Source organism: Pleurodeles waltl, chromosome 10 (assembly GCF_031143425.1).
Source record: "Pleurodeles waltl isolate 20211129_DDA chromosome 10, aPleWal1.hap1.20221129, whole genome shotgun sequence".
Classification (NCBI taxonomy): Eukaryota; Metazoa; Chordata; class Amphibia; order Caudata; family Salamandridae; genus Pleurodeles; species Pleurodeles waltl.
The window spans coordinates 856,887,229-856,900,343 of NC_090449.1; the positions used below are offsets into that span (position 1 = coordinate 856,887,229).

Sequence of the window (13,115 nt, forward strand, 5' to 3'; positions counted from 1 at the left end):
TCTGTCCAGATTATTCCGGATTCCAGGAGGTTGGGTAGGTCTCCCCACTTTCAGCTGGCGGATTGCATGTTAGACCTGACAACCTTAGGGTGATCTTCCCCCAAACTTTATGCCAATTTCCCTCAATTGTTTTTGCTGAAATTCATTTTTGTTGGGTTTAGGACTCTGTGCAGTTTACCACAGCTAACCAATGCTAAAGTGCTTGTGGTCACTCCCCTAAACATAGTGAAGTTGGGTTACATCTCATTGAATTCATGGCATATTTAATTGTACTTATAAGTGGTATACCATATAGCGAGGGCATGTAAATTGAATGCTACTAGTGCCTGTAGCACTTATTGTGCCACCCACTTAAGTAGTGTCTTAAATCTTCCCATGCCTGCCATTTCAACCTGTATTCAGTTTTAAACTGCCAATTCGATTTGATTTAGGAATATAACTCCCTTGCCAAGCCTTACACTCTCCTTTTATTGTATATAAGTCAGCCCTAAGGTAGGGCCTAAGTAGCCCGTAGGGCAGGGTGCATTAAAAGGTTAGACATGTAATTTTAAATTGTACATGTCCTGATAGTGAAAAACTGCTAAATCCATTTTCCACTAGTCTGAGGCCTACCTGTCCCATAGGATAACATTGCGTTGCCTTACTACATTTAATAAGTGATAATATTTAGTTGGGAGCCAGTGAGCATTTCATGTTTGTCATCTGTCAAATTGTAATTACAAATCCTCTTTAAGGGTAAAGTTGAATTTTAAATTACAACTTTGAAAATGCCACACTTAAAATGTTGGTATTTTCCTGCCCTCTGCTATTTAGTGACAGCCCCTGCCGTAGGTCACATTACTGGGTGTGGTTGGCAGTTGGGCTTGGGTAATTCCTCCCAGACAATCACACTATAGATTGATTAGGTTTGCCTGAATTTGCCATCTGCTGGCAGGATGGGGGGGTGGAGCTGGGCACGGCCCCATTTGCAACTGAATAGGGTGCAGCGGGCTTGGAGCAAGGGCAGGGGAGTCAGGAAATTCCAAACACTTGAAAGGCAAACTTCTGGAAGCTTCTCCTACTTCAAAGAAGACACCAGGTTTAAAAATAGGAACCTCAGACCCACTTTTCAGTTCATTTTCTGCACCTGTGGAACAACCCCCGGAGGACTGCCTGCTGCTGTGGCCTGCTGTGTACTTCACAAGACTGCTTTACTGCACCTGGAAGGACTCCTTTGCTGCCTCAAGCCTGCCTTGAACCCTCAGTGGCCTACCCTGCACAATTACTTGAACCCTGAACTACCAGAGTGACTTCAAAGGCTAGTTTGCTGGCCTCCTGATCAGTGCCTCAGAGACATCAAAGGCTCCCGCCATTTTGAGCCCACACCTGGACCCAGCCTGAGTGGTGCCCCTCCAGTCCTGGACCCCTGGTTAAAAGTGCTCAGATAGCCAAAAGGTGCTCTAAGAACTGAGGGACAACCTGCTCATCAATCCAGTCCTGCTGAACTTTGCCTTCTCAGAACATTTTCTTCAAAATTTCAAACGTTCGAAGGTAAGCGCCGACTGGGCCAAATCCACTTTTTCTGTCCGTCCTGGGATGCATCTTGGTCAGCCATATTTTTCGACTTTGACCCTGTCTCTCTCATCTAGATGTTTGCAGTTGGCGCTTTTATCTATTTGGTGCTAATTTTTTTTACTAAAAAACAAAACAAATTCAGAACTCTGGTTCTACTGATAGATTTTTGTTGTTTTGGTGTCAAATAATTTATTAAAATATACTCTATTTTTCTAAATTGGTTTGGGATTTTTCTTGTGTTGTGTTTTTAATTATTACTGTTTGTGTGCTGCATAAATGCTTTACACATTGGCACAAAAGCAGTCGGGCTTAACATAGTGGCAATCTACCAGAGGGTTAGGAACAGGGTGATTTAGTGACTTTGGGGGTTCACCCTGACCAGGATTATTGCTGTCATTTGAGCATGGATCACCCCAATTCAACCAACCATTCAATTTCTCACAGTACTCATTTAAGGACATTCAGGACTTACAATCGAACCGAATCAGTGCTTCTTTGTGACCTAAAACTATCTTAATAAGGATGAAGCCCAACCATTAAAATCCAACACCAAAATGTTCGAATTTGATTGAGTTCAATGTTTATTGCCTATTCTGACTTTTTGAAAACCTGTAAAAATGCCTGTAGTAACCTGTATAAAACCTGAACATGTGCATGTTCTATGTAAATCTGGGTCTGTTAAATTCTGGCAGGTTTGACTTGTCAAAATATGACAAAGGTAACGAACTTTACAGCACCCTCTATTTATCGCGTGAAGTAAAATTGCACCACTTATAATTGTGATCCCTGGAGAAACACATTTGTGCAGGGAGCACAGTATAATGTGCCTCTTGTCATCCGTCCCTAAGAATTGCTAAAGATGGTAGGTAAGAATTCACTTGATTATTTTCAAAGCAGGTAGGCAATGAGAAAATTGCCCTGTGGTTAGAACAATTGGCTGAGACCTGATCAGATTATGTCCTTTGTTGGTTTGTGATCTGCTTTCACTGATAGAAATTGTATAGTGAATAACTGATTTTATATTTATCCTAAATTGTGTTTTTCGTTTCCCATTTTATGCAGATGCTGAGCGACGGCAAAGTGGTACTAGCTTTGTTTCATTATGTGAAGCCAAATGAAAAGCCGGGAGTTCACGACTGGTCTGCTGCCCATTTTGAGGATTTACAGCTTCATGCAATTGCTACACTGGGTACTGTGGCACATTTGCTAGTGGAAGACTACATGGTTTGCCAAGGAAACACTCGACTTCTTTTGTTTTTAGAATGGTGTGTTGGCCAAGGTGAGTGAAGGCGGAGACAGATGGCACATCATTGTGACTATTAATAACGTCTCTTATATTTTATTGAGGCGCGTTGCAATTTCCAATAGCTGAATGGCAAGTAAAGAAAATACAGCTGCACAACATTCTTTTCTATTTTTATTTAACGTAGTTTTATTCCATCATAATGCAGCAGAGGAACAAAAAGTTTTATATGCCTGGCAAATGAGAAAGAAAACAAATTAGCAAATTAACACCTCAGAGCAAATTGCAGGTAGCTGAGTTAAGGGTATGTACGAAAACCCAATAGTCTTTTAAATAAGATTTAAGTACAAATATTGACAACATCTTTGTTAAGCAGGTATGCCACGTGCCAATAATGTTGCAACAGAAAGAGCCTATCCAAGCTGTTAAACCATGTAACATGATGCCCGCCCAAGAAAAGTTCAAGTTTTTGCTTTAGTACGTTTTGTCGCAAAAGGATCTTTTTTCCTTGAAGTAGAGTTTGTTGGTAAGATAAAAAGGCTGTTGGCAGAGAGCTTTATTTATTGTATCACATTTTAAATTTGATGGTTGCTTGACGAGGAAGCAGTTTGCAGGGTAGCTGGGATATGTTCCAGCTTTTTAGTGCCCAGGATGTACAGCAGAATGGGATAATGGAACTCTCAATCAATAGAGTTTTGAGATGGGAAAGTCTTAGTGGAGGGTTGTTGCTTCCATTTAGATGGAATACTTCTAGAGCTTCTGATGCTCTACGGAAATTAATAGAGTTAACCATGGTATTATTTTGCTGATCAGTTGTTATGCTTAGAGTGCCGATGTGGAGAGATTTGAGATGTTGTTGTGATATCAGACTCCAGAGTAAAACCAAGAAGTTTAGCACATGTAGTCAGGGTTTTTTGGTAGCCTTAGAAATGTTTTGAGACATCCAGTTCTTTACTTATTAGTGATTCTTTAAGGTGTAGAAGAAGGAAAAAAAAAATTGTTTGAGATTAGTAAAAACAGACTGTGAAGACATTGACTCTCTGGTCTGATGCGGTTGTTACCATTTGTTGTGGAGATAGTAAGTTGCCACCCTACTTCCTGTTTGCTCGCCTGTCTAGGGGTTTAGCAGTCTAGTCATTCATTTGTGTTCTCTATTTAAATTGGGGCCCGCGCCGATTCTCAGCACTCTCTGACTGCCATCGGGTCTTGCCACACTATTGAAGGTTACACTTTGCTGATTTTTTTATTCAAATATTTTAATTGCGCAGTTTTCTACTTACTGACTCGCCGCTCCACTGCAGTTGTTGCCATTTGTTGTGGAGAGAGTCAGTTGCCACTTCTTTCCTGTTTGCTCTCCTGTCTAACGGGTTAGCAGTCTAATTATTCACTTGTGCTCTCTATTTAAGATGAGGTTGACACGTAGCAATTACTGACTGCCATACAGTCTTGCCACACTATTGAAGGTTACGCTTTGCTGATTTTTTTATTCAGATATTTTAACTGCGCCGTTTTCTACTTACTGACTCTCCATCTACCGTGGTTGTTACCGTTTGTTGTGGAGAGATTCACTCGCCACCTTACTTCCTGTCTGAGGGATTAGCAGTCTAGTTATTCACTTATGTTCTCTATTTAAAATGGGGCCCGTCCCTTCTGCGCCAGACCTCCGCCAGGCGCTATGACCCAGGACCCCTGCTCCTTTTTCTCCAGATGACAGGTACTCGGCCAGGATTTCCTATACTACAACAGAATTATGCAATCTAATGAGCAAGCACACAGATTACAACCCAGCCCCCCCATCTTTCTGGATCAGCGTCTATTCCATCTCAGTTAAAAGGTCCTGTTGCCTGCAGGATATGTAAATTTCAATCTCTCCCCAACGGATTGATAGCTTATTGAGCTGCACTGTTGAAAGCAGTTGACCATCTATCCCATCTGACCAGCTCTATCTCAACCATAGGCCGGTGCTGCTCCCCCAATCTAGGACACCTCCCCAGACGTCATCTTATCTTACTGATTTCTTATGTAATGTTAGATCTCTCCCTAAACATGCAATGGAAATTTGGGATTTGACATCCTCTTACCATTTAGATACTTGAATACCACCGCCACCCCGGCCTTAGTGCCATTTATCCCTGACACCTACTGTATGTTATGACTAGACAGAGAAGGTAGGAGAGGGGGCGGTGTACCAATCTTACACAAAAATACTGTTAATATCTCACTTATTGATACTCTGGTAGCAGAGTGGGTAGGGATCTGCATTTTTAGAGTGGAAGTCTCTTCTAAGGATTGTTGGAGAGGTGCTCTGTTATATCATTCCCCGGGACCCAAAAAGTACTTCATCTTTTTGAATTCATCGCCCCTGTGTTCTTGCTTCCAATAATTTTCTATTATTAGGTGATTTTAACTTCTATGGAGAGGACTGTTCCAAAATAGGCGCAGCACAATTCACTACCGATCTAATGACATTAGGTCTTTAGCAGAAGGTTAGGGCACCTACTTATTTTGTGGGCCACACGCTAGATCTAATTTTTACGAATTTCCCTAACCTGAGCTGCAATATCCCTCTACCATTACTTTGGACGGAGCACTCCTTAATTATATTTAGTGTAAAAAAAACTTGAGAGGCGATTGCGCGAATCAAAATCCATGGAGCAGCGCATTCAGTGAAATACAGAGCACCTGCTTACAAGCAGCTCCGTGTTTCACAATGCAGGGGACAGAGATTCCCCTGCAGGAGGGAGCAGTGAGTGACTGCTCCCACCCACAGGGGGACTGGGGGGGTTATTCATGGGACCCCTTTTACTCCCTCCAGAGGGCTGCCCTCAGGGGACGTACTAATAGTGCTCTACCTGTTTTTGCCTCTGCACCTGTGTCCGTAATATGGCGCAGGTGCAGAGGCAACAAGATTACCTCATTTGCATATGAGTATTACAGGAGAAGCCATTCAAGCGTCTGCAGCCCCCTCTGTAATACCAAATTTCCCCAGAGCATGCACAAAGTCGGCTCACATGCCTGTTGTGGCCCCAGCGCGCAATGCATAATACAGCCACTGGAAGACTCAATTTCAAGATTGTTCTGACAGGAAAGAAGAGAACCAACCCCGGTCCTTTCCTACACGTCCCATCTCCCAAAGTATGATAGTCGAGGTTATTCCTTTTTATGTCATAACCAGTGAGCATAAACCACCATCAAGGAAAATGTGGAGAGCTTCATCTAATTCTTGCAGGTTTTCAGTCTTGGTGCTACAAACTACTTATAAATAGCATGTGCAGTTAAAGGTGGTGTACAGTGTCAATTCAGCTCTTGCTAACATTAGACTGACCTATTCCTCAATGAAGTGACCATCCTATAGATGTAATAGCTTTTAGATAGAAAAAATATAAAAGTGAGCGTCTCAAAATCGTTTTTATTCTGTAATTGTATTTACTAATATTGTGCAAACCTGGCTAGGGAACAACCAACTCCTCTATATTGTAGGTAAAAGAGAACATTCAAGATTGTGCACATAAATGAGAGAGTTATGGGTTGTATTTTGTCATGGTGCACTGTGTGAGCCTGAAAGACGTTTCATGTCTGGAAGATATCAATATGGTACACTTCAAGGTGTACTGATATTGTAACATTGCAATATCTGTGTGTGCACTGTTGAACTAGAAGTCTGAGGTATACCACATTACACTATAATATATATGTTTTTAGTCTTGATAATTGACAGTTTCTATACCATTAATAAAACATAGCACTTGATGCTATATAAATGAAGAAAAAAATAGAAGGCTACAAATAAATATTTATCTTTTCACAGATCAATTCTTTGGAAAGGGTAACAGTTTCCATGGTACAGGCGGTCGTGGGAACAAGCGTGCCCAGATGAGATATTGCCTTAGACTGCTGCGGGCTATGGTGTCCCTTGGCGATGAAACTGTGAACCAGGATCTTTGTGATCAGGGATCAATTAGCCAACTACTGGGTAAAACATAAGCCAAGTTACACTATTTCTCAGAATAAAATTGTCTTAAACTGTAATATCAAACACAGTATAAGAAATGTGCATAACTATTATTGTGTTTTTGTGTTTAAGTTGTACTATATATCTTTTTTTTACTATCACTTAAATTTTGCATTTTTGGTGCACACTAATAGTCCACTTACATTGGCTCCTTTTCCTTTAGCAACTATTTGAGTACACTGCCACATCATGTAGCATGAGAGAAGTTCTCTCTACTTTGTCGAATTTTACAATATTGCCAAGATCTCATGTTCACACACACTTTCTTCTTATGTGTTTATTTTGGTCTCTGCATTAACTTCTCACTACTATACTACAACAAGAAACGTGGTTTAATAAATGTGAGAATGTTGTTCACATTTTCCTGGGACAGACTTCCACAGGTACTGCATATACTGCCCTTAATCCATGTAATCAATAATTCTGTGCATTCTGTGCTATTTACTGTCAAGAACTGCTCCATGATGTGCACAGAAGTGTGAAGTAAGTTCACTTCTTGTGTTTGAGGCTCATTTATAGAGATCAGTAAACCTCTTGCCTCCTACCCTATTTGATTCAGCTTCTTGGTGTGTTCTATCACATAGGTACACAGACAAGGGTGCTATCTGGTTTGGTCTACTAGAGGCGGGAAGTTAAAACCTCATTGTGTTCCTAGCAAAGAATCTCTCACAGCCCATCCACAAAATCTCACCCAGTTCTTGACCACACCTATTCCATCCTCATAACACATTCAACACTCAACCTCATACCCATCACACTAACCACCACACACCATAAAACTACCAAAACACACAACCCAACTTATGCTCTTTAAGATTTTACAGTACAACAAACAAGAGGTATCACATGCCTCTTCACATATCCTAAAGCTACACACTCTTCATTACAGAAACATAGATCATCCCTCACATCATTGCACATCCTCTGTCTTTGTTCCCCTAGGCTACAGCATCTAACGGGCAATACATGCACATAAGAAAAAGGAAGACTCACTGTCATCTATAAATTCTTCTGGCATTTGCCCTAGGCAAGCAAGTAACATCTACTCCACGGAGCTCCTCAGATACAACGTCCTACTCTCAGCTGCTCTGTCTGCCAGCTCCCATCTGATTTTCCAGCCTCTGGAACAGAATACCTGACAAGCCAATACCACACTCAACAGTGACTTCAACTGCCCAGAAAACTCAAACATGAAAAAGCAGGCAAAGGAGAATGAGAGAGAAATAAAATATATAAATATATATACACCCCCTGCAGCCTTATTGACACATTCAGTATGTCACCCAATCGTCTCGCTCCCAAGGCCACATCTTCAACCTCGTCCTCTCAAAATCACGAAGCATCCTAAGCAATCCTTTTTTTCAACTGGACAGATGACCTTGCCATCCCCACTGCCCTGCTCAGTGTCTAACACATCAAGGTCAACCGAAAAGAAAACAACACGCATTCATATCCTTCAAATCGTCTCTTATCAGCAACCTAAAACTTAAATTCATGCCTTGCCATGCCACCTCATTCAACATCAAAACCCTTCTAAATACCTGCAACATATTTCTGGAAATTAATGTAATGACCCACAATTCAAAATGTTTTTTCCCTAAATCTCGTGGATAGTCAGTCATATACTTCTCAGATTTTCAGGGGTAGTCTCCCTAAATGCAGTTCTGTGCAGCAGTGCTGAAGCTTCGAGACTTGCATATTTACCATTACCATGAAAATTAGCTAAGCACAGCTTTTTCCCCAGGCTGCTCTTTAATCCCTCTTGCTGCTCAGTGTACCGGAACTCTAAATTTTAAAATGATTGCTAAGCATAGTTTTGGTGATTTACTACACGTGTGTCTCCTAGTTCATGCATCCCTGGCTTGTTAGGGACCTGAATGCTGTGTTAGATGTTTTAGCATACAAACTATGTGTGCCTGAGACCATGAGTGATATTAAAATGGTGACTAGGAAACTGATTTTGTAGAAAGTGTCACCTCTGCCTGGTGAGCTTTGGGCTCTCTTATCTGTCTCACAAATAAGAACTGATTTGCAGGCATGTCTCTTCTTTCTATGCAATATCCTCTTGGAATCCCATCTAATCCAGGATACATGTCTGCTAACATTCTTTTTTCTCCCATCTGTTCTCACTCTTGTGATGCTGAGCACACCACTCAAAATTGTGGTTTTTGCAAAGCCTTACCAGAAGTTCACCAAGGACATTGTTTCGTAACCATGCTTTTTGTACAATATGGGTTTGCTTCAACAAGGGAACTTTCCTCAAAATTGTTTATATATGGCTGTAGATGGTTTTAGCCATCTGGTGGGACACCCGTGTTCAGGCTTTCTGAGACGTGCTGCATTCCAGCAGCTGAAGTTTTAGTGCAGTGATTTTTACACACCATTTGGAAGCATAATGTATTTCAAACGTTCCCTATATTTGGCCACTCAGTTTGGTTAAGCCTTCCCTGTGTTTGTATAAGCCCCTATGCCTGCTCAGTAGACTAATTTGCCATTTTGTTGTTTTGGACTCTTGGTAATGTGATGCAAAAGTACTGAAGAGGGGGTTCATATATATGTTACTTAGTGAAATAACTCTTATATGCATAGTGAATATTCTGTCTCCCTCTCCGTGACCTTGCCACCAGCTCCTTTCTGTGTTTATCAGTACTGCATGCTTTTGGTATGGATGGGCAGTACTTTGACAGTTGGTTACTTTGATGCTTGGGCCACTATGTATATGTGGGTCCTGGTAAGAGATGTCTGCAGCAAGCATGTCAAGGTTTTAAGTGGCAGATACTTAAGCTATTGAAAGCCACTTCTTACCCCAAATTTGCAGATGATGTCCCAAAAATACTGAGGGTGGAGGATTGATGGGGCACAAGTACAGTGTGTGCAATGAGTACTGTGCTATGTTCCCTCCCCTGCAATACATCTGTTATTGCCAATTGCAATACAATGCTGCCATGAAGATGGTTGTATTTGTTTCAAGCATATCAATACAGAAATGTGGTCCAGCTCGGTGAGTACAATGGAGCACTCACCACTCCTGGTAAAATACCCACCCTTAGAGCACAACCCTCAGCTCCACCCCTATCGCATAACAAGGGCACACTAGCATGGGTTGGTCACCCTGCCCACTGCTCAGTGGCACTCTGCAAAATACGTAGTGAGAGTGTCATATTGTCCAGAAGTTGGTACTCTGCATCATCTTTATATTGTCATTTATTCAGAAAAGAGTTTCTGGAACGAACAGTTTGATGTGTCTTTGTTAGATGACTCACACAACCTAAATACAAATGGCTTGTTTTGGATACCATTTTATATTTACAAAGCTTATTATTCAAATTTCAATAAATATGTTATGTTGCGTAAAAGAATGAGCTTGCAATACATGATAATCAACTTAGTTTGTGTGGCTCTAATTACAGTTTGTTATTCCCCATCTATTGGGCATTGTAGTTATATGATGGCACAAGTTATCATGTTGTTATATCTTCACATGTACAATAATGTACATTATGTGCTAGCATGCTTAGCAAAGGAGAGCTTTAAAATCTTTAATTGATCAGTGTTAAGATGTTTTGGGTAGTAATAGATTTTTCTAAATTGTAGGACTTCTAAAAAGAACAGATCAAGGTGCTAAAGAAAAAGAAGATCTTACAGTATTGGAAATCCAGGCGGATATATTATATATTTTATCTACTGTTTGTGAAAACGATCTTCATAGAAAGGTTAGTACACCCTGCAACTCGTATATACAAGAAGATGTTTCAAACCACATTTTAAGTGACATCATTAGGTCATTGATGCTTGATGACTAACCAATTATTCATATTTCTTACAGCTTATATGCCTGTTATTGATGTGTCAATAGAATAGTTTGATGTAGAAACTATATATATTATTATTTGTTTATTAAGAGGTTTACAATATGCAACTAAGTTTCTTAGTTTCAATACACAGCATCAATTATCTACACTCTGCATAAGTCAAGACTCCTCCTCTATCATTGTATTGTATTGTAATCGTATTTATTTAGCGCTTACTACCCCTGACGAGGCGTCGAAGCGCTTTTCGATGAGTAGCACGCTACTCCGGTACCCAAACAAGAATTAGTGATGGATTAGTATAATTTAATAAGGAGTACAGTTTTAGTATTATTATGAGTTAATTTGAGTTGTGGATATGAGAGTTTGTTAGTTAGATTGACTGGAGTAATGGAGGGGTGGAGGAGGAAAGAAATCCAGAAGTGTTAATTGGGAGTTTATCCTTCATTTACTCAATCCAAAGGCTTGGGATGAATAAAAGGGGGGCGGAGGGGAAAGAGGATGTGGAAGGGTTAGGGAGAGCATAGTAGCAGGGTGAGATGAATGCAGGAGAATTTAGTAGGGTTGTGTGGGAGGTCACAGAGGTAGAGTGAGGTTTGGTGAGTTAGATGTGGAGGTGGAGGGAAGAGCTTAGGCAGAGATATTTAGGAGATGAAAGTGGTCGAAGGGATTTGGGAAGAGTCCGAGAGAGAATGGAGGATAGTTTGATAGAGACATGACATAAGAGTGATGAGTAGATAAGTGTGATAAAAAGAGAGCAGAAATTCGTAGATATCTAGTATAACAACCCAAAAAAAAAAAAAAAACAGGAGCCATGCAATGATCCACAAACATGCCAGGCACAGAAACAACATATACACATACATACACATATATATATATATTTATACACACACACACATGACTACACACACATATGCACATACAATACATAATTTAGAATCATGGGTAAAAAATACTTAGTCATCCATCCATCATCCTGGTAAAAGGCGGGAATTCCTTTACCTACTTCGAGGTTGGACGGGGTGTGGCTCAGCGGGCGGAGCTTACAGGTGCTTTATAAAGGGAGAACATTCTACTCTGTGTCTCCAGCAGAGGAAGATAGAACCCGCGCGTCTCAGTCAGATACAGATTATGCTCCAGTACATCATCAGTTCACCTCCAGGAAGGATTCTAGATCTTTTCTGCTATGGGATCTCTGAGCGCACAGCCTTGTTTTATCTTTGCCAAGCCCAAGAGTTAGGGTGGCTTGTCCTTTCCAGAAGGTGAGCTTCAACTGCGGTATCTGCTGCGTTTATATTGTACACTAGGGGTACGTGATGGGCCATGGGGTAAACGTCTCCAGCAACCTTGTGTGCCTTTGGCAATGTTATTGTTACTAGTGCGTCTTTGTGGAGATGTCCACGTGCTTCTGCGCATCAACAACGCACCACGTGAATCGGCGGTAAACGCAGTGGGGTTGTTTTGGAAAGCTGTCCATCATCCTGGTAAGAGGCGGGAAATTCCTTTACCTTCTTCGAGGGTGGACGGGGCGTGGCACAGCGGGCGGAGCTTACAGATGCTTTATAAAGGGAGAACCTTCTACTCTGTGTCTCCCGGAGAGGAAGATAGAACCCGCGCGTCACAGTCAGATACAGATTACGCTCCAGTACATCTTCAGTTTACCTCCAGGAAGGATTCTAGATCTTTTTCTGCTATGGGATCTCTGAGCGCACAGCCTTGCTTTATCTTTGCCAAGCCCAAGAGTTACGGAGGCTTGTCCTTTCCAGAAGCTGAGCTTCAACTGCGGCACCTGCTACGTTTATATTTGGAAGTGCTTCCTTTGAGGTTTAGTTTCTGTAAAATTAGCATCGTGGCCTACCCAACCGGGGTATTTTCTACGAGTATGTCAGTAAGTGTTACCTAGCATGTTTTATACTCCCCGTTTATATTGTACACTAAGGTTACGTGATGGGCCACGGGGTAAACGTCTCCAGCAACCTTGTGTGCCTTTGGCAATGTTATTGTTACTAGTGCGTCTTTGTGGAGATGTCCTCGTGCTTCTGAGCATCAACAACGCACCACCGGAATCGGCGGTAAACACAGTGGGGTCGTTTTGGGAAAGCTGTCCATCATCCTGGTAAGAGGCGGGAATTCCTTTACCTACTTCGAGGGTGGATGGGGCGTGGCTCAGCGGGCTGAAGCTTACAGGTGCTTTATGAAGGGAGAACCTTCAACTCTGTGTCTCCCGGAGAGGAAGATAGAAACCGCGCGTCGCGGTCAGATACAGATTACGCTCCAGTACATCATCAGTTCACCTCCAGGAAGGATTCTAGATCCTTTCTGCTATGGGATCTCTGAGCGCACAGCCGTGCTTTATCTTTGCCAAGCCCAAGAGTTAGGGTGGCTTGTCCTTTCCAGAAGCTGAGCTTCAACTGCGGCACCTGCTACGATTATAATTGCAAGTGCTTCCTTTGAGGTTTAGTTTCTGTAAAATGAGCAACGTGGCCTACCCAAC

At 41.6% G+C, this 13,115-nt stretch overlaps 1 protein-coding gene across 2 annotated transcripts in view; it reads left to right on the plus strand.

The window, feature by feature from the left end:
- CFAP69 (cilia and flagella associated protein 69) overlaps positions 1–13,115 on the plus strand; it is a 340,683-nt gene that overhangs the window by 157,483 nt on the left and 170,085 nt on the right. For both annotated transcript variants that reach the window (XM_069211560.1, XM_069211561.1), the window contains 3 exons: positions 2,617–2,833; positions 6,606–6,770; positions 10,404–10,522. In XM_069211560.1, the coding sequence (XP_069067661.1) occupies positions 2,617–2,833; positions 6,606–6,770; positions 10,404–10,522 (501 nt within the window). The remainder of the gene's footprint in view (positions 1–2,616; positions 2,834–6,605; positions 6,771–10,403; positions 10,523–13,115) is intronic.